The 27,097-nt window shown below is 43.0% G+C and overlaps 1 protein-coding gene across 1 annotated transcript; it reads right to left on the bottom strand.

Annotated features, from left to right (window-relative positions):
- Positions 1 to 698: 698 nt before the first annotated feature.
- Positions 699 to 26,173, bottom strand: Med17 (mediator complex subunit 17). Its single transcript, XM_042685267.1, has 12 exons — positions 25,821 to 26,173; positions 25,151 to 25,317; positions 19,726 to 19,945; positions 17,025 to 17,161; positions 16,850 to 16,934; positions 15,842 to 15,994; positions 14,042 to 14,172; positions 12,417 to 12,601; positions 10,218 to 10,355; positions 5,847 to 5,964; positions 4,907 to 5,066; positions 699 to 1,098 (listed from the first exon to the last, which is right to left on the bottom strand). Exons 1-12 carry the CDS (start codon positions 26,062 to 26,064, stop codon positions 887 to 889), a joined length of 1,950 nt encoding a protein of 649 aa, XP_042541201.1. The 5' UTR covers positions 26,065 to 26,173; the 3' UTR covers positions 699 to 886.
- Positions 26,174 to 27,097: the final 924 nt, after the last annotated feature.

The following is a 27,097-nucleotide window of genomic DNA, read 5'->3' as shown; positions in this document are numbered from 1 at the left end:
CTCAGAGACAGTGTTCAGGCCCAGGTCAACCCCAGGACTCACCAAAAAAAAAAAAAGAGCCTCTGAACTTTCCGCCCAGAATGCCTTTGAACTGGGATCCTCAAATCTCAGCCTCCTGAGGAGCTAGGGTAACAGGTATTAGCCATTGGTGCCTGACTTGAGATTTTTTTTTTTTTTTTTGGGTCCGGTCGTGGGGCCTGAACTCTGGGCCTGGGCGCTGTCCCTCAGCTCTGCAGCTTAAGGCTAGCACTCTACACTTGAGCCACAGCGCCACTTCTGGCTTTTTTTTTCTGTTTATGTGGTGCTGAGGAATCGAACCCAGGGCCTCATGCATGCAAGGCAAGTGCTCTACCACTGAGCCACCTTACCAGCCCCCTAACTTGAGATTTTTTTTGGGGGGGGGGGGGGGGGGTCTGGTCATGGGCCTGGGCATTGTCCCTCAGCTCTTCAGCTCAAGGCTAGCGCTCTACCACTTGAACCACAGTGCCACTTCCGGCTTTTTTTTCTTTTTGCTTATGTGGTGCTGAGGAATTGAACCCAAGGCCTCATGCACGCAAGGCAAGTACTCTACCACCGAGCCACCTTCCCAGCCCCCTGACTTGAGATTTTTAACCACACACTTTAACTGACATTACCATCAAAGAAAGGCTATTTTAAAGCAAATTTTAAATAATTTTCAGTTTAGCTGCATAAAAATATATTTTCCCATACTGTTTATCTACAACTGTACCACATTTTAAAGTACTTGTCACTTACAAAGTGAAAGGTTTCAAACTGACAGATAAATGTTTATTACATTGCTTTAAGAAGAAGCTCCTTTAGAAGGTCTTTCTTCCTTGTGCTTATAATTGTCCTCGAAACATCTCGAGTCCACTCTCCGGAAGAATCAGAGCAGGCAAGGGCTGAGTGCAGACATGAGCAGCTCCATTTTATAAACAAAGTTTCGACCTTCCATTTTGTTCCACTGAACTTCTCTGAAGGGCCCGCGGAGATGGCTCCACTTGCTGTCCTGCAGCACATCGCTTTTGGGAAGATCTTTGCACTGGATCCGGGGAAACTGCACCAGGACTTTGCTGCCACTCTCAGGCCCATTTCGAACTAGGGAGGAAAACCCAAATACCAGTAACTCATTCTGCATTCAGAAAATAGCAAGGGGAATAAATCCAACAATGTCATGTGCTGTGAATACAAAAACTAACTGTTGCCGGGCGCCGGTGGCTCACACCTGTAATCCTAGCTACTCAGGAGGCTGAGATCTAAGGATCACGGTTCAAAGCCAACCCAGGCAGGAAAGCCCATGAGACTCTTATCTCCAATAAACAACTAGAAAACCAGAAGTGTCGCTGTGGCTCAAGAGGTAGAGTGCTGGTAGAGTTCAAGCCCCATGACCGACAAAAACAAAAACAAAAAAAAAAACACCTAACTGTTGAACAACTTAAGTGTTTTTCAGTTCCAAATGCAATCTTTTTTCTTTTTTGGTGTTGGTCCTGGGACTTGAACTGAGGCCTGGGGTGTTGTCCTTTTAGCTTTCTGCTCAAAGCTAGCATTCTAACACTTGAACCACAGCTCCACTTCTGGCTTTCTTGGTGGTTAGCTGGGAGATCAGTTTCTAGACTCTGACTCCAGACTCCAGCCAGCCAGAGTCTCCAGATCAGAGCATTTGGTACTCAAGCTGAGTCATGAATAGATAGCATTACAGGCATGAACCACTGGGCCCAGCAGTGGCTTTAGAATTTGAACCCCAGGAAGGAGAAGGATTGGGGGGGAGGGGGGAGGCTGGGAAGGGATGTGAAGGGTAAACAAAGGAGGAGGCTGCAATGCTTGGTAAGAAATGTACGCATTATCCTGCCCATGTAACTGTAACTCCTCTGTACAGTATGTTCACAAATAAAATTAAATTAAAAAAAAAAAAAAAAAAGAATTTGAACCCCAGGGCCTCAAGCACTCATCAATTGAACTACATACACCTTCAGCTGGTTTTTGCTTTAGCTATATTTTGGATAGGGTCTTGTACCCAGGACTTGGGACTTTGATCCCCCATACCTTGAAAACAGTTGGGATTATAGATATAAAACATCACATCTACCTTGTTAGATAATAGTCTCAGTAAGTTTTTGCCAGGGCTGGTCTCACACCAAAATCCTCTCAATCTCCACCTCCCAAGGCAGAACTTCAGGTTATAAATGTGGCTCAGCACAATGAAAATCCCTAGCAACAGGGAACAGAGGATGCAGTGGAATGTATGCTTGGCAATTTTGAGGCCCTAAGTTCAATCCCTATGATCAAAAAAAGAGAAATTCCTAGCAATAAAAAGTCAAACTTGGGCTGGGAAGGTGGCTCAGTGGTAGAGCACTTGCCTTGCATGCCTGAGGCCCTGGGTTCGATTCCTCAGCACCACATAAGCAAAAAGAAAAAAGCCGGAAGTGGAGCTGTGGCTCAAGTGGTAGCGCGCTAGCTTTGAGCTGAAGAGCTGAGGGACAGCGCCCCGGCCCAGAGTTCAGGCCCCACGACAGGACTCCCCCCCCCCCCCCCCCCCAAAAAAAAGTCAAACTTGCAGTCTCAAGCTGGGTTCCTATGGGGAAATATTTTGTAACTATCCAATCTTTCAAATTAAAAGTATTAGAGAAGATAGCAGAAAAGAAGTTCATATTTAAAAGTTCTAGGACTAGGAATGTGGCTTAGTGGTAGAGTGCTTGCCTAGCATGCATGAAGGCCCTGGGCTCAATTTCTCAGTACCACCTAAACAGAAAAAGTCAGAGTGGTGCTGTGGCTCAAGTAGTACAGTGTTGAGTTAAAGAAGCTCAGGGACAGTGCTCAGGCTCTGAGCTCAAGCTCCAGGACTGGCAAAAAAAATAAAATAAACATCTTAAAAAATAATTTAATCTAGATAATGTATTTGTAAGTTACGACTGAAACACGTGCTCACTGGGTGAGGCAACTCCTATAATCCCAGCTACTAACAGGCAGAAATCAGAAAGACTGGGGTTTGAGGCCAGCTGGGTAAAAAGTTAGCAAGACCCATATTTTAACCAGTGTGGTAATGCATAGATACCCAGATACCTATAACCTAAGGTTGGCTTGATGAAAAAGGAGAAAGATCCTATCTGAAAAACATCTAAAGCAAAATAAGGTATCGCTAGAGGAATGAATCAAGTGGCAAGTGCCTAACAAGCATGGGATCCAAATTCAAACCCCAATACAGTAAAAAAGAAAAGTACTCAAAGTAGGTGCTCAATAAAATGTTCTCTGCTCTATCCTATTACTACTGCTTTTAGGGCCTTTAGGGCCAGATACTGTCCTTTTCAAGTTTACTTATTTACTTTTCAAGCTGCTTATTTATTTCATTTTAGTTTATTGACTAATTGCTGGTACTGGTATTTGAATTTAGGGCCTTACTCTTCCTTAGCCTTTTCTGCTCAAGACTGGCACTCTACCACCTGAGCTACACCTCCACTTCTGGCTTTTGCTGGTTAAATGAAGCTAGGAATATTTTGAAGCTGGGAATGTGGCTTTAGTGGTAGAGTGCTTACCTGGCATGCTTGAAGCCCTGGGTTTGATTCCTCAGTACCACATTAAAAAAAATGCAGAAGTGGCACTATGGCTCAAGTGGTGGAGAATTAGTGTGAGCAAAAGAAGCTCAGGGCCGGGCGCTGGTGGCTCACGCCTGTAATCCTAGCTACTCAGGAGGCTGAGATCTGAGGATCACGGTTCAAAGCCAGCCCGGGCAGGAGAGACCGTGAGACTCCTATCTCCAATAAACCACCAGAAAACCGGAAGTGGCGCTGTAGCTCAAGTGGTAGAGCGCTCGCCTTGAGCTGAAGAGCTGAGGGACAGCGCCCAGGCCCAGAGTTCAAGCCCCACGACTGACCAAAAAAAAAAAAAAAAAAAAAAAAAGCTCAGGGACAGTGCCCAGGCCCTGAGTTTGATCCCCAGGACTGGCAAAAAAAAAAAGAATTTAAAAAGTACACACACACACCACACAAAATCTTGGATCTGTCTAGTCAGGCTGGCTTCAAATCCATGATCCTAGGATCTTAAGCCTCCTGAGTAGGTAGGCTTATGGGCCTGAGCCACTGGTGCCCAGCAAGCTGAAGCTTTTAAAAAATACATAAGCCAGTCTTCTATAAAGGTAAGCTGAGATCACAGGATTCCAATTCTAAGCCATCCGAGGCAGAAAAGTTTGTGAGATTTCCCACCAAAAAGTCAGAATGGATGGAGATGTGGCTAAAGTGGTAGAGTATCAACATCTGGAGAAAAAGCTAAGGGACAGCGCCCAGGCCCTAAATTCAAGCCCCGGTACACAAAAAATAAAAATAAAATAAAAATACTTCATCCACTAAAGATTTAGGAAGTAGATGCGACAATCAATGTCAGTTCTTCAGAGATTTGTTAGGATGGAACATGGACTGAAGTGTTCTTTTTTTCTCTTTATGTTTCTTGGGATCTAGGCAAGTGCTCTACCATGGGTCTAAAGCCTTAAGCTAAATAATTTTTTAAGTACTAGAAAGAAAAGTAATGATGCCTTGCTCTTAATAACAGATATAGTCAGATAAGCAACAATGGAAATATAGGTTAATTCACTGCAGAGGTAAATCCAGTTTACACATACTTAATACAATAGCTAAATACTGAGTCACTCTCAAAAGCCCTTCCTATAAGTGGCAGACATGGCTCACGCCTGTAATCCCAGCTTCTCAGGAGGCTGAGATCCAAGAAGTGCGGTTTGAAGCCAGCCTGGGAGGACAAAGTCCAGGAGACTCTCATCTCCAATTCATCAACAAAATGCCACTTGGGCTGTGGCTCAAGTGGTAGAGCCCTAGCCTTGAACAAAAAAGCTCAGAGAAAGCGCTCAAGCCTGAGGTCAAGCCCCAGAGCCTGCACATACACACACAGCAGCAGACAATACCTGAGATGGCGTAGTCCCCGCTGGGGGAGGCCACAGTGATGGCGGAGGCATTGCCAATGCTCTCCACTGGCCCCAGGCCCACATGGTTGCTGAAGCTCAGGACCTGCCAGCCCATGACCTTTGCCAGCTGCTGAACTGCATGCACCTGGTGCTGGGACATCTGCAAATGGAAAAGGGAACACTGCAGTGACCCAACGTGGCCACTGTAAGCTCTTGTTGGGACTATTGATGTCTAGCAGTATTCTGTGTGTGTATGAGGGAGCTGGGCCCCATCTACACTCAGAAGCTGACATCAGCTGATTCTCTCACTTTACAGCCACTGGGCAGCTCTAGCAGAGCCACATGACCTGAACATGACACGCAGAGTCTACCCCTGGGACCACCAGGTATGGAGCACACTAGAAGCAGCAAACAGGCTCAATGTCTTCCATTTGCCCTTCAAGGCTGGGCTCTTCCCCATGGGCTGAGGCTGAACTGTTAGCCACGGTAACTGCTTCCTAAGCTCTGTGGTTTCAGGTCATGCATTAAGTATGCCTCCTATGGGAGGCAGTAGGATGACAAGGCACATCAAGGCTGGAGTAGTTATTCCTTTGGCATTTGCCCTGTGACATCATCTAAATGGCTCAATCCTGGCAGAAAGAGGCTGGCTCTGTAACTTAAATAAAAAGTCTAAGTTCAAGGCTAGCTTGGGCTACACAGCAAGACCCTGTCTCATGGCTGAGACAAAACCAAACAAAGCAAGTGTAAACAAATCTAGAATAGCTGACACTTTCAATTATGCAGCAGCCTGCAAAATGCAGTAGAAAGTAAAATGCCAAACCAAAAACCCAGTGCTTTTCTCCTTATATAGCTCACTATATTTTAACGGTTCAGTATATTTTAACTAGTTTTTTTAAGCAGTTATGAGAGGAAAGGGTTAAAGACTGTGTGCAGCTGTTACCTGAGACAGAAGAAAATCCTGTAGCTCCTGCTCCTGATGAGACAGTGTGATCACTCTTCCATCTCTGTGCACAACTCGGATCTGCTCAACTCCCACGTTCAATTGCAGTTGAATGGACCTCCAGACACAGAAGTCAAAATTACCTTACGCAATGCATAGCAACACAATCTTAGTATTACGGAGAAAGGTAAAGATTTCAACATCATCTTAGGCATAAGCCACCAGTGCAAGGCCAGGAGTAAATTATTTTGACAATTGCCTACATAATTTTTTTGGTTGTGGGGCTTAAACTCAGGGCCTAGGCACTTCCCTGATGTTTTTCGCTCAAAGTTAGAGCTCTACCACTTTGAGCCACAATGCTACTTCTAATTTTCTGTTGGTTAATTGGAGTCTCATGGACTTTCCTGTCCAGGCTGGCTTCAAATCATGATCCTCAGATCCTAGGATTACAGGTGTGAGCCACTGGCACCCAGCATAAAATTGCAATTTTAACCAATTAAAGTTTTTTCAAAGAAAGTATATTTTAGAAAGCTTTAAAGGAAAATACACAAAAATAAATGAACTATAAAAAAATTGAAGCTATGAAGGAATAGAAATTCTCATTACTAGGAGAAGCATACTTATCACAACCATTATGAAGAACAAATTTGGTATTTAACAGAAATTGAAAAGTTCTGCCAGACACCAAGGCTCATGCCTATAATCCTAGCTACTCAGGAGGTTGAGATCTGAGGATGGTGGTTCAAAGCCAGCCTGGGCAGAAAAATATGTGAGACTATCTCCAATTAACCACCCAAAAGCCCAAAGTAGAGGTGTGGCTGAAGTGGTAGAGCACCAGACTTGAATGAAAAATTAAGGGAGAGTGCCCAGGCCCTGAGTTTATGCCCTAGTAAATGTCCTTATCTTTTAATCTGGCAATTATATTTATAAAAACTTTCTTCTAATCTGGGTGCCGGTGGCTCACGCCTGTAATCCTAGCTACTGAGGAGGCTGAGATCTGAGGATCGCAATTCAAAGCCAGACTGGGCAGAAAAATCCGTGAGACTCTTATCTCCAATAAACCACCAGAAAACCAGAAGTGGTGCTGTGGCTCAAGTGGTAGAGCACTCACCTTGAGCTGAAGAGTGCAGGGACAGCGCCCAAACCCAGAGCTCAAGACCCACGACCGACAAAAACAAAACAAAATAAAACAAAAAAAACTTTCTCCTATACATACACTTAGAAATATTTGCTGACACGCAATGAAAATGTTCACTAGTAGAAGTCTCAATGCCTATAAATGAAAGACGGTAAGACTTTAAGAAAAGAATGAAGTAAATCTGTATGTGCTGATAAGGAATGCGCATTTACCACCATGCCACTGAGTAAAAGCAGCAGGCCAGTCAGGTGTGAAGGCACATACATGCCTATGGCCCCAGCCCTTGGGAAGCAGAGGCTAGAGAATCGTGATTTCAAGGCCAGCTTAGTCTCACTACCGAGTGAGCCCATCTCAACAAGGGAAACAAAACACCACAAACTGATGACTGCTAATGTGCATTTTCTTTTGGGGTTAGTGGAAATATTCTTAAACTAGATAATTACAGTATTATACAACACAGGAGACCTAAAAATTGTATGAAAGTTCAATTTTTTTCAAAAAAAGCACATGCTTTGTAAAGGAAGTCAGGTGCAAGTAGGAGATGTTTGTGTGTGTGTGTGTGTGTGTGTGTGTGTGTGTGTGTGCGCGCGCGCGCGTGCACGGGCATGCATGTGTGCTTATAATTACCCAGACTTTTCTAGAAAGATTAAAAAATTTTAACTTGGCCAGGCACTGGTGGCTCATGCCTGAAATCCTAGCTACTCAGGAGGTTGAGATGTGAGGATCCCGGTTCAAAGCGAGCCTGGGCAGGAAAGTGCGTAAGACTATTATCTCCAATTAACCACTAGAAAACTGGAAGTGGTGCTGTGGCTAAGCAGTAGAGCGCTTGCCTTGAGCTGAAGAGCTGAGGGACAGCACCCAGGCCCAGAGTTCAAACCCTATGACCAACCAAAAAAAAAAAATTTAGCTTGTCAGGCACTGGTGTCTCACGCCTGTAATCCTAGCTACTCAGGATCTGAGGATTGTGGTTCAAAGCCATACAGGCAGAAAAGTACATGAGACTCTTATATCCAATTAACTACCAAAAGCCAGAAGTGAAGTTGTGGCTCAAGTGTTATAATACCAGCCATGAGGAAAAAAGCTAAGTGACAGTGTAAATGCTGAGTTCAGGCCCAAATATGGGCACACACACAAGGTTGGGAAGGTGGCTCAGTGGTAGAGCGCTCGTATTGCATGCCTGAGGCCCTGGGTTCGATTCCTCAGCACCACATAAGCAAAAAGAAAAAAGCCGGAAGTGGCGCTGTGGCTCAAGTGGTAGAGTGCTAGCCTTGAGCTGAGGGACAGCGCCCAGGCCCAGAGTTCAAGCCCCATGACCGGACCCAAAAAAATGAGGAAAAAGGCATTCAGTTTCTCCCTCTATCTCCTTTCTCTCCTCTGATTCTTTTTTCCATTTTATTGCTCTCTCTCTCTTTTTTTTTTTTGGTTTTGGTGAGAAAGTTTTGCTATGTAGTCTGGGCTGGCCTCAAGCTTGAAATCCTCCTGTCTTAGCTTCCCAAATGCTGGGATTATAGGAAGGAATTACCATACTCACTCAGCTCTCTTCTACTAATTCTGTCAAGGCTACATCATTACTAAACTTTCTTCACAGAACTTACATACATTGGGTACTATAACCAGAATCCCAGTTGCTTTGGTGTTGAGTCTAGACATAAATGAACTGTTGGGATGCTAGTAATTATCTCTTTCTTTTATGCTCATTTGTTCTCCAGTTACGGAAAATTTTAAACACAAAAGTAGATGACCATACAACTATAGTTTGTGATACTTTTACCTAGTCTTAACAGGTTAAAAACTCACTTGGAATTTGTTTCATCTATGTTCAACACCCATTTCTCCCATCCCACTGCCACATCACCCAATAACCATATTTCATTAGATAGAGAAGAAAGCTATGATTTAGTTTTACTCCACTTCCTTCCCTAGAAGATTCAAGTTTCACCGTGTGTTCCTGTATGATCCTACACTTATGCACCACTTTTCATTAGAAATACTAAAGTTAAACTGCCACACTGAAAATAGCATTATAAATGCACATTCTGTTCCTGCTTCAAAGGGTGATGATTTTGTGTCTCAAAGTGTTTGTTCACATACTAGATAGGTCTGAAATATAACAGCTGCCACTTGGAAAACAGACACACTAACTCAGGGAGGAGACTCACTCAGCTGTATCTTGTCAATTACTTATTGGCTAGAGGCTCAAAGAGAAGCCTCAATATTTTTTCATGGCTCTGAGACAATTTTACTAACTTCTGACTTGTGAGTATAAATCAAGCATCTCTGAGAACAGTGGGACAAAATTATGTTGCTACTTCACAGACCCACTGATATCAGCCTGGTTTAATAGGTATAATCGAAGCCAGGCACTGGTGACTCAGGCCTGAAATCCTAGCTATTCAGGAGGCTGAGAATCTTGATTCAAAGTCCCAGCCCAGGGAGAAAAATCCCCATGAGACTCTTGTCTCCAACTAACCACTCAAAACTCGAAATTGGCACCATGGCTCAAAGTAGTAGGGCACTAGCCTTGAGCAAAAGAGGTCAGGGACAGAGGTGCCCAGGCCCTGAGTTCAAGCCCCACAACCAAAACAACAACAAAAATGCATAATCATGAGTTAAACTAGATGCTGCACCAACACAAGGTAAATAAAGAGCTACAAAATTTAGGTCATTGCAGTTGCAAGATGCAGAGCACATGCTGTAACATAAATGACCATCCTTATTTCTAGTATGCTACTTGCACACTTCTAGGCAAAATTTGAAGTAGCTGTAATATATATATATGGAGGCAGGGCCTTATGCTCAATGTTCCCTGTAGCACAAATGTGTGGGCCTAATTTACCTAATAGACAATTCTAGACATCCTGACTCCTTGGTCTTGCTAACACCTAACAGTTAGGTAATTGACTGAAATGTATATCACCCTAGCAAACCAAAAACATAAAGGCATTCTCTAGCAAACACCCATGAATAACAACTCAAGGGCTGGGAAGGTGGCTCAGTGGTAGAGAGCTTGCCTTGCATGCATGAGGCCCTGGGTTCGATTCCTCATTACCACATAAGCAGAAAAAGCCTGAAGTGGCACTGTGGCTCAAGTGGTAGAACACTAGCCTTGAGCTGAAGAGCTGAGGGACAGTGCCAAGGCCCAGAGTTCAGGCCCCATGTCCAACAAAAAACAATAACAACAACAACAACCAAGCAACTCAATAAAATGCCTAACTTCAATGTGTGATACTTACTTGCATATTTGTTCATAGCCCTGTGATGTGATCAATACCTTCACACTGGATTCGTAAACATCGTTGATATTGGACCAGTGAGCCTGTATCTGGGGATCCTCAATGCGGCTTGACAAGCTGTCAATGGTTGCAGCTGTTCTTTAAAAGAAAAGAAGTTAAATGTTTATAAAAAGTCACCATATCCCATGCCAGGGTTTGAATCACTCATCAAGTATATGAAAATTTGCAAATCAAGTTACTATTTTCTTATAATCCCAACATTTGAAAAGTGAGGATTTTAAAGAAATAGCTGGGGGGGGGGGGGGGGGGGGGGCCTGTGGCTCATGTCTACAACTAGGAGACTGGGCTCTGAGGGTCAAGGTTTGAAACCAGTGATTTCAGTAAAGTCTGTGAGGCTCTTCACCTCCAATTAACCATCAAAAAGCCAGAAGTGGTTGCTGTTGGTGGTGTTTATTTTTGCTCTAGGTTTTTTTTTTTTTTCTCTTTCAGACAGATCAAAGCAGGAACCCAGAAAGGGAAGGAAGAAGGGTAAACAAATGCAATCATGCTATTCAGTATACACTATGTGGATATACCTATGTAACTTATGGGCAGGGACAAAAGAGGGAAAACAGGGAAAGAGCAAAGGGATGACATTTCCCAAAAAGAAATGTACTCATTACCTGACTTATGAAATGGTAAAAACCCATATGTACAATACCTTAATAATAACAATAAAATTAAATTTTTTTAAAAAGCCAGAAGTGGAGCTATAGCTCAAGTGGCACAGCACTAGCTTTGAGTAAAAAGGTTCAGGGAAAGCTGGGTGCTGGTAGCTCACCCCTGTAATCCTACTCAGGAGGCTGACATCTGAGGATTGCAGTTCAAAGCCAGTCTGGGCAGGAAAGTCTGTGAGACTCTTATCTCCAATTAACCACCAGAAAACCAGAAGTGGTGCTGTGGATCCAGTGGTAGTGTGCTTGCCTTGAGCTGAAGAACTGAGAGACGACACACAGATCCAGACTTCAAGCCCCATGACCAAAATTAATAAAGTTCAGGGAAGCTGGGCGCCAGTAGCTCATTCCTATAATTCTAGCTACTCAGGAGGCTGAGATCTGAGGATCACAGTTTGAAGCCGGGAAGGTCCGTGAGACTATTATCTCCAACTAACCACCAGAAAACTCAAAAGTGGAACTGTAGCTCAGAGTGGTAGAACTTGAGCACAAAGAGGAACAGTGCCCAGGCCTTGAGTTTAAACCCCAGGACTGGCACAAAAAAAAAGAAAGAAAAGAAAAAAAGAGAAAGACATATGATTCTGGATTCAAAATAAAGAAAAAACAAATCTGGTTTCATAAGGCACATTTCATTTTTGGCTGATCCTGGCGCCTGAACTCTTGGCCTGGGTGCTGTCTCTGATTCTTTTGCTCAAGGTGAGCCCTCTACCACCTGAGTCACAGTGCCACTTCTGGCTTTTTTGAGTAGTGGAAATTAGAGTCACGGATTTCCCTGCCTGGGCTGGCTTTGAACCTCGATCCTCAGATAGGCATGAGCCACTGGCACCTGCTTCTAAAGCACATTTCTAATCAACAATGTCTGCCATTTTTTTTAACTTAAAAAGATTATTTTTAGTTGTACAAAAGTTTCCCATCAACATGCTCATTGATGAGTACAATGCATCTTGGTCGTCATATACTCCACCCCTCCCCCTTTCCCAACTGTGTCTTTGGGGGGGGGGGGGGGGGAGATATTTTTTTTTTTTTGGTCGGTCGTGGGGCTTGAACTCTGGGCTTGGGCACTGTCCCTCAGCTCTTCAATTCAAGGCTAGTGCTCTACCACTTGAACCACAGCGCCACTTCTGATTTTCTGATGGTTTTTTGGAGATAAGAGTTTCCCAGACTTTCCTGCCTTGGGCTGGCTTTGAATCGTGATCCTCAGAGCTCAGCCTCCTAAGTAGCTAGGATTACAGGTGTGAGCCACTGGCACCTGGCTGTCTTTGCAAATTTTTAAAGACTTAATTAAGAATGGCTATGGATTTAAGTCTTCTCTATATTTAACAGGAACAAGTGGATGACCATAAACTCCCACATTGCAGCCACCCCCTTCCTTCTAGAAAAAAAGGTTAGGGCATCCAAAAAAAATCACAAAAAAATCACTGCATGAAGCAATACTGGAAAAAGGATTTCAGCTTCATAAAGAAATCATAAGTTGCCTCATCCTTACCTGTTCCTCAGAAAAATATGTTTTGCTTGTTTAATTATTTTTTCCAGAAGCCCTTCACTGGACTGTAATGAATTAATTTCATTTTTATCAAAAGCTTGAGGACCTGAAAGCCTCATTCTCTTGTGGCCAAAAGGTGCACTTGCTGGGTGCGGCATCATGACAGAACTCAAGGTCTGTTTATGAAACTGACAAGAAAAACCATTTTAATTAACTAATACAAACTAGTAAATAGTACACAACATTTAATCACAACATAGCTGCTATCCTGGACCATGAAAAACAATTTGAATTTGTTTCTATTTGAATTACAAATAAAAGGAACAGAGTGTTTACTAGCATCACTAAGTCATACTAATACAGGTTTGTAAAAAGAAGGGTACTTCTCAAGTTGTAATTTTTATTATAAAAGTTTTAAAAGAGGGGAAGGGAAAAAACAAATGGGGAAGATGATGATGGGAGGGCAGGGAGGGTAAGGGAAAACAAAGGAGGAGGCAGCAATGCTTGATAAGAAATGTACTCGTTACCTTGCTCATGTAATTGTAACCCCTCTGTATGGTATTTTCACAATAAAAAAGTTATTAATAAAATAAAAAGTTTAAAAATACAAAACAATTGGATGCTGCTGGATCAGGCCTGTAATCCTAGCCATTTAGGAGGCTGAGATCTGAGGATCATGGTTCAAAGCCAGCCTGCACAGCAGGAAAGTCCGTGAGACTTCTGTTTCTAATTAACAATCAAAGCAGGAAGTAGAGCTATGGTTCAGAATGGTAGAGCACTAGCCATGAGCTATCGTTAAGGGACAGAAGCTCAGGGACAGCACTCAGGCCCTGAGTTCAAGTCCCAGGACAAGCACAAAATAGTAAGTAAAAAAATACAAAACAATTTTGTCATTGAGCCTCAAGAACAGAACATATGCAATCAGTAGATAAGGTATTCCACTACACCCTGTACTCGAGATTCCTAAGTCTGTCTCCTTAGTATCACAGCAGCCTTTTGGAAGCAACGGCTTTTATGCCATTATAATCAAGTAAAGCAGATCTGGGAGTATGACAGAGATTAGAACAAGTATTTCTATGTAATTCCTCAGATCCTTTTAAAATTAGTCTTCCAGGGGCTAGGAAGATGGCTCATTGGTAGAGTGCTTGCCTTGCATGCATGAGACCCTGGGTTCGATTCCTCAGCACCACATAAGCAGAAAAAGCCAGAAGTAGTGCCATGGCTCAAGTGGTAGAGTGCTAGCCTTGACCTGAAGTGAACAGGGATAGCACCCAGAACCAGAGTTCAAGCACCACAACTGACAAAAAAAGAAAAAGGAAATTAGTCTTCCACTGTGAAGCAGTACTCTTGAAACTTTCTATTCACACAAGCAGTGGCAAGAATTTCCCATCCCTTTCTTTCCCTGTTGGAATTCCTCTTCTCTCTGATCTTCTCAGTTGTGTCCTGAACTTCAACTACAAAACCTATGATATATTCCTACCTCTAGAAAGCGTGCTTGGGAACCTCTGAATCCCCCAGTACAGCAAACATCTTCCACACCAGGTACTGTGTGTTGTTACTATGCACTGACATGAAGCTGAGGGGAGGTACTTGCTGGCCACAGTTCACAGAAACAGCTACTTTATTACCTCTCTAATCAGCAGGTGCAAGTTATGCTCTAGAACATAGAGGTGGTCCTCTGCACTTTGCTTCTCAGAAGCTGATTTTTGGGATTTCTTATCATTTGAGGAATGGCACAATGAAATAGATAACTGTAAACCTGTTTATAAAAAGAACAGATGCAAGTTACCCAAGATGTAAAAAAGAACTATCTTCACAAAGTTTAACCATAGCCATATTCTCAAATGTCTTCCTAAGGGATAATGACAGCTCATTCACAAACAAGATGCTAAACTTGAAGATCAGGTCTTATGATCAATGTTTTTATTCCAAAATGATCATTTATACATATAATACTCTCATGTATTTTAATCATTCAAATTTTGTTAAATAACTGATCATTTCAATTGTATACAATATAGCTCCTGACCTCAAGCTGTGGCTAGTGAATAAGCAATCTATTCATTTTTCTTCCTTCCTTTACAAAACTATAAAAAGCAAGTTTTAGCCCGGCGCTGGTGACTCATGCCTATAATCCTAGCTACTCAGGAGACTGAGATCTGAGGATCATGGTTCATCAAAGCCAGCCCAGGCAGGAAAAGCCATGAAACACTTATCTCCAATAAACCAATAGGAAACTGGAAGTGATGCCATGGCTCAAGTGGTAGAGCACTACACTTGAGCTGAAGAGCTGAGGAACAGTTCTCAGTCCCTGAGTTCAAGCCCCATGACCAACCAAAAAAAAAAAAAAAAAAAAGCAAGTTTTGTTTTTTCCTTTAGTACACAGTATCTGGCCTTACCAAGTAGAACAGATACTCTTTCCTGCTTCCATGAGAGCTATGATGGACTTCTTTACTTGTAAAACCTTATTTCCGTGATAAGACTTAAAGTCTTACAAATTTATGTGAAAAAAGTAAACACCTAATAACAAACTGATTTCTAAAGTAAGTCAAATTGCATTTGAACAGTTAAAAACTGGCATTCATATATATATATATATATATCACTTCCAAACAACTACTGCAGCTGGGTGCTGGTGGCTTAACACCTGTAATGCTAGATACTCAGGAGGCTGAGAACCAAGGATTGCAGTTTAAAGCCCAGCCAGGGCTTTGGAGATAAGACTCTTAACTCCAATTAACCACCAGAAAATTGGAAGTGGAGCTATGGCTTAAAAGTGATAGAGCAATAGTCTTGAGCAGAAGAGATCAGGGGTCAGGGCAAGTACCCAGGCCCTGAGTTCAAGCCCCATAACTAATACCAACAACAAAAAACTAGTACACACTGGGGAAGATAGGTCATGCCTGAATCCCAGCTACTCCAAAGGCAGAAGTCAGGAAGATCTCACAGTGTGAGGCCAGTCTAGGCAAAAAGTTAGACCACATCTCAAAAATAAGCAAGTATAGTGGAATTCATCTGTAATGCCAGGTATGTGGAAGGCAGAGCTAGAATGGTGATCCAAGGCTGGCCCTGGCAAAAATGTTAGTCGCAATCTGAAACCTAACAAAGTAAAAAGTCCTGAATGTATGATTCAAGTGGTAGAACAAAGTATGAAGCTCTGAATTCAAACCCCATTACCACCACCACCACCAAGAAAGAAATACTGTTGCTAACAGTCATGCAAATACAGACTTGTAACATACAGTTTTAAAGCCCACTGCTGCATCAAACGCAGCACACAACTGGCAATTACACCTTAGTCTGGATGCCACTTGGATACCATCACGGGCAGTACACCACCTCTGCTCTTGTTATTTTCCCCACACAGGCAAAGAGCGGCCTCCAAACCAGTCTTATTATTACGTCTCAAAAGGGTTGGCTGTTCTTACTTGGGAAGGGCTGAGAGATAATCTGGTTTTTCACCACGATGTGAGGTATCTGTGATTTAATTTGAACAGCTTCCCGAGAGAGCTGTGAAAAAATTTCTTTGCACAAGAGAACGTTCTGTGCTGCTTCTAACTTCATCTGCCAGTGTGGGGAGCCTGAAAGATAAGCAGCACAGGTATAATTCAAATTATCTATCCACATAACCCAGAAAACTCTAAAATATGAACCATCTTACTTCTTTTAAACAGAGAATACTAGTAAATTTAATCCCAAAATAAAAGTACAGCTAAGCTCTTCATTTACTTACAAAATCATAAGGAGTATAATTTCAAAACTAGGCACAATGATGCATGCCTATAACCAAAGAACTTGTAAAGTTGAGATTAGGAGTGCAAGTTCAAGGCCACCCTGTCTAAAAAAAAGCAAATAAATAAATAAACAACAGGCTGGGTGCCAGTGGCTCACACCTGTAATCTTAACTACTCAGGAGGCTGAGATCTGAAGGATCACAGTTCATAGCCAACCCAGAGAAAAGTCCTTAAGGCACTATATCTAATTAAGCAGTAAAAAGCCAAGCTGAGCAGGGTACTGATGGCTTATGCTTATAATCCTAGCTACTCAGAAGACTGAGATCTGAGGACCGTGGTTCAAAGTCAGCCCAAGCAGTAAAGTCTAAGAGACTCATATCTCCAATTAACCACCAGAAAACTGAAAGTGGCTGGGGCTCAAAGTGGCAGAACACTATTCTTGAGTTCAGAGACAGCGTCCAGGCCCTGAGTTCAAGCCCTGTGACTGAAAGGGGGGGAAAAAAAGCCAGGCTGGAGGCATGGCAATCAAGCTAGCTGGGTAAGCACAAACCCTGGTACCAGCAAAAAAATAACAATAATATAGTTTTAAGTTATATTCCCATTATTCTTACTTCAAAGTACCTATTTTCCTTTTCTATATTTATACCTGACTTATTTGTAAATGTAAATTAAGATTAAAAAAAGGATGGCACATAACTACACCTGGCTTGGACTTGGGCAAAGGTCGCTTGAAGAGATTAACTGTGCCAAGATCACCTATGTCTGGAGCCTGCTTCTGAATAGAAACCTGTATGACAATAAAGACATGAAGGAAACATTAGCAAAGTAGCTTCAAGGAGTATTAACAAGATTTATTGAGGAATTCTTTCACAAATACCTTGATGTATGCAGATCCCTCTAAATCACTAGGAATTTGGACATCCAAGGGACAGTAGTCTTCAGGTATCTTCTTATCCAGATCAATATCTGTGTTCTTTATTACTTCAAATGTACCATGATGTGGAAAAAGAGATCCTAAAGAGGTAATCAAGATAGGGAAACAGAAAACATTTAATATATTCAGTTAGAATATGTTATTATGTATGTAATACTTCACATGCACAAAAATTAAGTTCCCAACAAAAAAAGTTGTATGTTTGGGGAAAAAGGAAGTAGCAGTGAGCAAAGGGGAAAAAGCAGAAACTGTTATTGTGTGTGTGTGTGTGTGTGAGTATGTGTATTAGGCCTTGAACTCATGAGCCTGGTTACTGACTGTCCTTTATCGTTTGTGCTCAAGGCTAGCACTTTACCACTTCAGCCACAGCTCCACTTTCAGCTGGTAGTACATTGGAGATAAGATTCTCACAGATTTTCCTGCCTTGGCTGGTTTCCAACTATGGTCCTCAGATCTCAGCCCCCTGGAGCAGTAATCCTAGCTAAGATTAAAGCATGGGCCACTAGTGTCCAGCTTGTTCATTATTTTTTTCAGTGGGTCATGGGGCTTGAACTCTGGGCCTGGGGGCTGTCCCTGCGCTCTTCAGCTCAAGGCGAGCATTCTACCGCTTGAGACAGTGCCACCTCCCGTTTTCAAGTGGTTTATTGGAAATGAGTTTCACAGACTTTTCTGCCCAGGCTGGCTTTGAACTGTGATTTTAGCCTCCTGAGTAGCTAGGATTACAGACATGAGCCACCGGCACCCAGCTTGTTCCTTATTTTAAAAACATAATAAACCTAGGCTGGGACTATAGCTCAGTATCTTTAGTCTTATGGTATCATTGTTATATAAAATGCATAAGCCAGGGGCTGGGAAGGTGGCTCAGTGGTAGAGTGCTTGCCTCACATGCACGAGGCCCTGGGTTCAATTCTTCAGCACCACATAAGCAGAAAAAGCCAGAAGCGGCACTGTGGCTCAAATGGTAGGTGCTAGCCTTGAGCTGAAGAGCTGAGGGACAGTGCCCAGGCCCAGAGTTCAGCCCCCACGAACTGCCAAAAAATAAAAAAATAAAATGCATAGGTCAAATATTTGGAATGCATATTTGATAACAGATTGCTTTTAGAAGATAATTCCTCAGACTGAGGTCTCAGGAATGAGACACCACTGGAGCTCAGCCTCTGTAACCAGATTACAATGGAAGTATTCTGAATCTAGCCACAGAAAGATGAAGAACATACATACAATATCTTTTTTTCAACCATTTCATATTCACACTAACACACATGCAATGTAACTGAATTCTTTCACAATCAAGGATAGTTATCCGTAAAAGAAATATATTTGTGTATAATTATTTGTGGATTAAAAACACGTTTAAAACCAGAAAGCACTGCTTCTAATAGTCTTACCTATTAAAATGTAAAAATAACTTTGTTAGCTTTGCAGGGGGATTTTTATTTTCTTGGTTCAGAATTCCCCTACTTCATACTAATGCTGAAGCATTTAGGTCCTCCAGTATGTCACTTAACTATCTCAGTTTACCTTCTTTTAATTTTAAGATATGGTGGCTTGCTCTGCACGAGTCTTCGTCATAACACATCACTCTGCTACTGCTGTCACAAGTGTCCCAGCCAGGACTCCTTGCTTCAACTCTTAGCATTGAAAGCTTTCACTCTACTGAATTGTAACCCTGATAAACACGTTGAATCTTCTATTAAATGTACTTAGTAGAGATTCAGATAAAAGCTAAGTTACTTATTATAGGACTATCATAGAAATAGTTTTGGTTGGGCAACCATAACTCATTGATATAATCTTAGCTACTCAGGAAGCTGAGACCTGGAGGATTGCAGTTCAAAGCCAGCAGGGGCAGAAAAGTCCAAGAGACAGTATCCCAATCTCCAATTAAACAGTTTAAAAAAAAAAAGTGGAATGTGGCTTAGAGGTAGAATGCTTGCCTAGCATGCACGAAGCCCTGAGTTCCATTCCTTAGTACCACAGAAACAGAAAAAACAAGTAGCACTGTGGCTCCAGTGGCAGAGCACTAGCCTTGTGCAAATGAAGCTCGGAGACAGTTTCTAGGCCCTAAGTTCAAGCCCCAGGACTAGGGAAAAAAAAATAAAAAGACTGGAAATATAGCTTAAGTGATGGAGTGTCAACTATGAGAGGCCCTGAGTTCAAAAACCTAGTATCAACACAAAAAAAGGGAAGGGAGAATAGCAGTAGCATATGTGTACAGAAGTAATTTTTAAGTAAGTTCAGGTACAGAATGTATTTTAAAATTATATTTTTTTATTATCTTAAAATAGAAATAAATTTTTAAATGTAACATGCAGCTGACAATGTCTTATTTAAAAAACATAACATTACAGTCAACTTCTTCCACAAGAAGCGGAGTTTTTGTGTTGTTCGTGGGGCTTGAACTCTGGGCCTGCGTGCTATCCCTCAGCTCTTCAGCTTAAGAATAGAGCTCTACCACTTTAGCCACAGCACCACTTCCAGTTTTCTGGTGGTTTTAGTGGCAATTACGAGTCTCATGGACTTTCCTGCCTGGGCTTGCTTTGAACCGTGATCCTCAGATCTTAGCTTCCTAAGTAGCTAGGATTACAGGCGTGAGCCACCGGTGCCTGGCTTACAAGAAGCATTTTTAAACAATCATCTATACCTGCACTTCTGTAGCTCAGATCTCCAAGAATTTTATCTCCAACTTTTCTAAGTTTCCAGTGTTGCCTTAATCTCAAGAGTTCAGAGTTGAAGTCTCTTTGCAACTTGCTCTCCTGGTTTTCCGTCACGGATTTCGTCAGTCTTTCTGCGCCCTTCAGGAGGATCTGTGCGGCTCCAGCAAGTGACTTCTTTTTAGATATCAGCTGCAGTGTCTGGGGATTCTATCAAAAACAATCTATTAAGTTTGTATCCCAAACTGCTGCTGTATATGTAGATGACATTAAAATTGCATGTTTTCATAGTAACAAGATATCTACTTGAGAGAAAATTTAGAAACTACAGAGGGAGGATGACCTATACACAGCAATCCTTTGACTATCTTATCCTCAGCACTGCAAAAAGAAGTTTTTAAGATAATAAAAAAATTGTGTGGGAGGTGTGGCCCAAATGTTAGCATACTTACCTCATAAGCCAAAGGCCAAAGCCCTGGGTTCCATCCCAGTACCACAAAACAAAGAAGCAAACTATAAATTAATAAAAGAAAATCTGAACCTACTTCTTTGGTCAACTCACAAAGTTCTCTGTTGGAGGAAAAACATCAAATGGACATTAGGACTTACTACTGCATCACCTCTGTGAAAGCTAGCTTAGATACAACCCCTTCGTAACAGGCTGCCCTTAACATTGCTATTCACAAGTATTCTTTTGTGTCACTCATATTCTAACATCTGTAATCCTGTGCTGAAGGCCTGGCTTCATGATTAAGCACCAATCCTTGAGAAAGATCAGCTGAGGAAAATTCCACTGGTTTAAGGTCTTTGAAGAACTCACAGTCTGGGCTGGGAAGGAGGCTCAGTGGTGGAGTGTTTGCCTTGCATGCATGAGGCCTTGGGTTCGATTTCTCAGCACCACATAAGCAGAAAAAGCCGGAGCAGCACTGTGGCTCAAGTGGTGTGCTAGCCTTGAGCTGAGGGACAGCGCCCAGGCCCAGAGTTCAGACCCCATGACAGACAAAAAAAAAAAAAAAAAAAAGAAGTCACAGTCTAACAAAATGAATACCAGGAAGTACATATTGAACATGAGGTCAAGAGCAGAGGGAAAGGGAAAGAGGAAAGGTGGGAGAATGGAATCATAATATTCAACGAATATATATGCAAATGCAATTAAGAAAATTGAGGGAATAAGGTAGAGTTAGAAGGGAGAATGATAAAAAGGGTAACATTGGTCAAGATGCAGTGTACTCAAAGACTGACGTGTTGAATTGAAACCCTCTGTACAACTACCTAGAGATAATTAAAAAAAAGAAAAGAAAGAAAGAAAAGAAGCCCAGCACCAAAGAGTGACAGAGACTGGGAATGTGGCTTACCGGTAAAGTGCTTGCCTAACATGCATGAGGCTCTAGCTTTAATTCCTCAGTACCACATAAACAAAAAAATAAAAAGAATGAGGGGCTGGGAAGGTGGCTCAGTGGTAGAGCGCTTGCCTTGCATGCCTGAGGCCCTGGGTTTGATTCCTCAGCACCACATAAGCAAAAAGAAAAAAGCCGGAAGTGGCACTGTGGCTCAAGTGGTAGAGCACTAGCCTTGAGCTGAAGAGCTGAGGGACAGCGCCCAGGCCCAGAGTTCAGGCCCCACGACCGGACCCAAAAAAAAATTTAATTAATTAAAAAAATAAGATAAAATAAAAAGAATGAAGGAAAGAAAAAAAGTGACTGAGGGGATGATATAAATTGAGTGGAACCTGTGCCTCTGAGTTCAGTATGAAAGAAAATAAATCTATCATCCCGCTGAATGTAATTTACATGAGCAAAAAGCAGTTTATTTTTGGAACTATGATTGAAATCATGTATTAATATCATATACAGCATTGAATGCTGATTTCTGAAAACTAATCACAAATCAAAATCTATGCATCATATGTAAATACATATATATCCATAATCACTATCAATTTGTATACTGTATTAAACAGTACTAAGGGACTATTTACTCTGGGCTTTAAAGAGTGGAAATAACAAGTTTCAAAGAAATGCCAAATTAATCTTTTCACCATATAAGGGAGCCTAACAAAAGCAGCTCTTAGAGGCAGTGAGCTAGCTCCTGGAGACTACTCTCTGGAGAAGCAGAGGGGTGGAGAAAGCAGGGTCCAGTGGATGAGGTGCTGGAGTTCAGGTCTTGGCTCCCAAACTACTGGCTTGACTACAACATGAGCAAAGGAAAATCTCTGTACCTTAGTTTTTTCTTTTCAAAATGAAGTAGATTTAGTGAGTCCCCTGAAGTCTTTCAGCTCAATATTCCTAAAGCTATTGCTTCCAATCTTGTTTTCCTAAGGACTTTCCCAGCAGTCTCCTTGTTTACTGGCTCTCCATTTCCCAATTCCTCAGTCTGACACCTCTCTTTCATAGTCAAATGTTCAAAGACTGAACATACTTTTTTTGTTTGTTATGATGGTACTTCTTAAAGCCACTTTTTCAGCTGTGGCTACATTTTTAATATATTTTATTGGGCTGGGAATGTGGCTCAGAAGTAGAGTGCTTGCCTAGCATACATGAAGCCCTGGGTTCAATTCCTCAGTACCACATAAACAGAAAAAGCCAGAAGTGGTGCTGTGACTCAAATGCTAGTCTTGAGCAAAAGCAGCTCAGGACAGTGCCCAGGACCTGAGCTCAAGCCCCATGATTGGCACAAAAAAAAAAAACAAAACCCAAACATATATATGTACATACATACATATATATACATATCATTGTTATGGTAGAGGTAATGTAGATGGTTAGTTACGTAAGTCACGTAATGAATACATTTCTTTTTGAACCATGTTACCTCCTTCCTTCACTCTCTCAGTTTTTTCCTTCCATCCTCCCCACCAAGTTGTATAGTTCATTTTCAACATAGTGTAGAGTACCAATGCTACATATGTCCACCCTTTGTTCCATCTTTTTTGTGCTCCCCTCTGACCCTCCCAAAGACATCTAACTAAAAAAGGAAGATACAACAAAAACAGCAACAACATGGTGGCTCATGCCTATAATTCTAGCTACTCAGGAGGCTGAGATCTGAGGATCATGGTTCAAAGCCAGCCCAGGCAGGAAAGTCTGTGAGATTCTTATCTCCAATAAACCGCTCAGAAAACTGGAAGTGGCATTGTGGCTCAAGTGGTAGAGTGCTTGCCTTGAACTAAAGATCTGAGGGACAGCACCCAGGCCCAGAGCTAGTCTCACAACTGACCAAAAAAAAAAAAAAAAACTCTTGGGAGTTCATTTAGTAAAATATTATTTTCTATGATTATATGCACATAGCTATTGAGCCTTTGTGATCTGCTCCTAATCATAAACTATTTTGGTCTTACTGTGTGACTGTCTAGAGAGCTGTATAATTTATCATGTCCCAGTGTTGTTTTCATGTTTGTTTTGTAACCATCCAGTGTGCTTACTTGTAGATTTATAGGCACATTCTAGTTACCATGAATGAGGGAAACCATGCAATCTATGTTTCTTTGGGTCTGGCTTACTTTGTTTAATTTTTTCCAAGTCTTTCCATTTCCTTACAAATGGTACAATATTATTCTTTCTGATGGATGAGTAGAATTCCACTGTGTTGAATACATTTTTTTGCTGTTGTTAGTCATGGGGCTTGAACTCAGGGCCTGCAAGCTGTCCCTGAGCTTTTTTTGTCTAAGGATGGTAGTCTATGACTTTGAGTCACAGCACTACTTCTTGGGTTTCTGGTGGTTAGCTGGAAGTAAGAGTCTCATAGACTTTCCTGCCTGGGGTTGGCTTTAAACCACAATCCTCAGATAGCAGCCTCCTGAGTAGCTAGATTACAGACAACTGGCAACCATCTGAATGCACTTTTTTAAAAAGGCAAGTATTAACATCTATCTAGTTCGCACTATGCTCCACAGTTTGGTCTTATTTTTCTGAGAAGTCACAAAAAAAAAAAAAAGAGAGAGAGAGAGACTTGAGGGGAGAACTGAGATTTTTTTTAAGAAAATAAACCACTAATGCTACCAGCTATTTAGGACAGAAGAAGGATTTAAACTCAAGTCTATGCACCACTTCTGGGTTTTTGTTTATGTGGTACAAACCCAGGGCTTCATGCATGCTAGGCAAGTACTCTACCACTAAGCCACATTCTTATCCCTGTCATCACATTTTGTATACCAAAAACAAAGGACCAAGATTGTAAAAATTTCCAAATATTTGGGAAGCTTTAAAGTATGACATTATGAACAAATCTCTTCCAAGGGCAAATATGTAAGAGATATAGTTTTATGATTTTGTTTTGAACCAGCTAGTCTTCAAATCTGTTCTGGACTTAATTTTTCAAGGAAAAAATAAAGAATACCACTTGGGGTTAAAGGCTTAGCTCAGGTCACACAGAGTACCAGCCAATAAGTGAATGTAAGCATCAGATACTGAGCTTAAGACCTAATCCTGGTCCCAAAGTAGGAATGGATTTAAAAAAAAAAAAAAAGTGGTCCTACACATGGAATCTTACACAGCCTTTAGGAAGATTACATTATTTGCAGGGAAATGGATGGACCTAGAACAAATCATGCTAAGTGAGGTAAGCCAAGCTCAGAGAGACAAACCATCCATCTTTTGTCTCATATGCAGAAGTTAGATCTAAAATACACTGGGACATCATAAACTACAAAAGGACTCTAGGCATTCACACACAGTGAGACCAAAGGAGGAAACTCTTAGAAGAGAACCACAAAGATGCGATCCTTCGATCATACAAAATAGTATTGGCCAAAATGAACTCAAGGAAATAGAAGCAATAGTTTTTGTTGTTTTTTTTTTCTTGTTTGTTCATTTGTCTTTAGGAGGGTAAGAAGAGCACAGAAATGGAGGGACAAAGGGTGAACAAAGGCAACAGGGGTACTCACTAGACATTATATTGAAAATGAACTATACAACATGTAGGTGAGGATGGAAGGAAAAAACTGGGAGAGAGTGAAGAGGTAACACTGTCCAAAAAGAAATGTATTCATTACCTGACTTAGGTAATCCTTCTGTACATCACCTTTATAACAACTAAAGTTTTGTTTAAGAAAAATGAAAAAAAAATAAAGGAGCACGATGAAACATACAATCAGGGGCTGGGAAGGTGGCTCAGTGGTAGAGTGCTTGCCTTGCATGCCTGAGGCCCTGGGTCCGATTCGGCAGCACCACATAAGCAAAAAGAAAAAAAAGCCGGAAGTGGCACTGTGACTCAAGTGGTAGAGCGCTAGCCTTGAGCTGAAGAGCTGAGGGACAGCGCCCAGGCCCAGAGTTCAGGCACCAAGACCGGACCCCCCCCCCCCCCAAAAAAAAGAAACATACAATCAAAAGAGAAGGGAACCACCAAAAATAAGCACAGAACCAAAATATAATCCAGAAACTGAGTAGGAAAGTATTATTCAGATGAGTATTACTATACCTGTTTTGGAGGGATGGCATCCTGAGAGACTGGGTCCAGAGTCATGAACTTTTTATCTCTAACAATACTGAGGACATCATAGAGCACACACATCTCTGTCAGAGCACTTCTCAGATTGTTCCTCACTGAGTCCCAAGGCCATAAGGAAGGTTGAAATTTTACTAATCCTAAAAAGCAAAAGAAGAAATACAAACTATTACACTGAACATAAGACAGAAATATCACTGAGTGGCTTAAAAGTACTGAAAGGAAAACTCGTTATTTTTCTTTCCAACACCCCCCTTTTATCTAATTGCTTTCCTCCCTCCCTCCCTGTTTTTGTGCCAGTAGCGGGACTTGAACTCCAGCAATTTCCACTCAAGGCCAGCATTTTACCACTTAAGCCACAGCTCAACTGGGGACGACTCAGTCTCTCCCTCCCAGGCTGGCTTCTGTGAGCCTCATACTTCTTTATAGCAGGACCACAGGCGTAAACCACCGGTGCCAGGCTTCTTCCAGCATGCTCCCCTTAAACAGGTGGTTGCGGGGAATCTCCTGTGGCGGTGCGGTTGAACCCGCACCGTGCCCGCGTACTGAGCGGAACCCCACCGCCACCTCCGGGGCAGTGGCTGGAAACCGCGGCGAATCCCAACCACCAGGGGATCACAAGGGTCCACAAACTGCCCCGCACCTTCCTCGTCGTCCTGGTCGGCGCCGGCGCCCGGCCAGTCCGGCGCGTCGCCCTCGGGCCCCGCCGCCTCCTCCTCCTCGGAGCCCGAGCCCTGGCTGAAGTCGATGCGCTGGGCCAGGCGCGCCAAGTTCTGGGACATGGACAGCGGCTGCAGGTACGTCTCCGTGCCATCGAGGCCCACCTCCTGCACCTGCTTCTCGCAGGCCGACTCGATGCTGATGCGTACAGCGCGCACGCCCGACATGCTGCCGACGGGGCGGGAAGAACCCCGACGCCTGGGCGGGAGCCGGGAGAACTCGAGAAGCCGAGCGGAGCCCGGGGCGCCCGCCCTGAGCCACAGACCACCCGCGCTGCGCCGCTCCCACAAAGCACTGCGAGGCCCCGCCCCCGAGTCTCACAGCACGAAACTGCGCACGCACGGGGCTTCCGGCGGGGCGGGCTTCCGGCGGGGCGGGCTTCCGGCGGGGCGGGCTTCCGGCGGGGCGGGCTTCCGGCGGGGCGGGCTTCCGGCGGGGCGGGCTTCCGGCGGGGCGGGCTTCCGGCGGGGCGGGCTTCCGGCGGGGCGGGCTTCCGGCGGGGCGGGCTTCCGGCGGGGCGGGCTTCCGGCGGGGCGGGGCCAGGCGAGCTTCCGGTCTGTGTTGCCGGGACTGCTAAATGTGGAGATGCGAGGTTCGGGTCCGTCCGGGTTTTAGTTATTTGTTTGTTTTTTGAAGGTTTCAGTAGGAATTTATTCTAGTATGACAGAGCTAAAATAGGGAGAATTGAAGAAGACAGAAGGAAATGGGAGTCTGGCCTCGATGGCTCTCGCCTATAATCCTAGCTGCTCCCGAGGCTGAGATCTGAGGATCAAGGTTCAAAGCCAGCCAGGGCGGGAAAATCCTCCAGACTCTAATCTCCAGTCAGCCCGCAAAAAAACTGTAAGTGGAGGCCTGGCTCAAGTGATAGAGCGACAATGTGAGGCTCTTGAGTTCAAGCCCCAGAACTGGCACACGAAAAAGGACTCTCCTTATTTACATGTTAAGTGTTAGCTGCTTTATATTCAGGGTCAAAAAAAGGTAAGACAAGGACGTCAGTGGATTTTGTACCTTGACAACAAGAGCCCTGAGCCGTGGACACTAACACCTAGAGCAGAAACATGTCTGATGACTATTTGCTAGTCCTGTGGCTTGAACTCAGGGCCTGGGACAGTCCCTGAGCTGCTTTTGCTTAAGGCTAGCACTTTACCACTTGAGCCACAGTGCCACTTCTGATATTTTCTGTGTATGTGGTACTGAGGA

This window comes from Dipodomys spectabilis, unplaced genomic scaffold (assembly GCF_019054845.1).
Source record: "Dipodomys spectabilis isolate Male_0828 unplaced genomic scaffold, ASM1905484v1 ptg000094l, whole genome shotgun sequence".
In the NCBI taxonomy this organism is placed as follows: Eukaryota; Metazoa; Chordata; class Mammalia; order Rodentia; family Heteromyidae; genus Dipodomys; species Dipodomys spectabilis.
The sequence above is the reverse complement of the archived record's forward strand: the minus strand, read 5'-3'. Positions and strand labels throughout refer to the sequence as shown.

Excerpts from the sequence above, each read along its gene's own strand:
- Med17 (XM_042685267.1), bottom strand. The coding sequence starts at position 26,064 with ATGTCGGGCGTGCGCGCTGTACGCATCAGCATCGAGTCGGCCTGCGAG. Across the intron at positions 25,318-25,820 it reads CGACCAGGACGACGAGGAAG|GATTAGTAAAATTTCAACCT; the intron begins GTGCGGGGCAGT and ends TTTGCTTTTTAG. Across the intron at positions 17,162-19,725 it reads TCTGAGCTACAGAAGTGCAG|GATCTCTTTTTCCACATCAT; the intron begins GTATAGATGATT and ends TTACCTCTTTAG.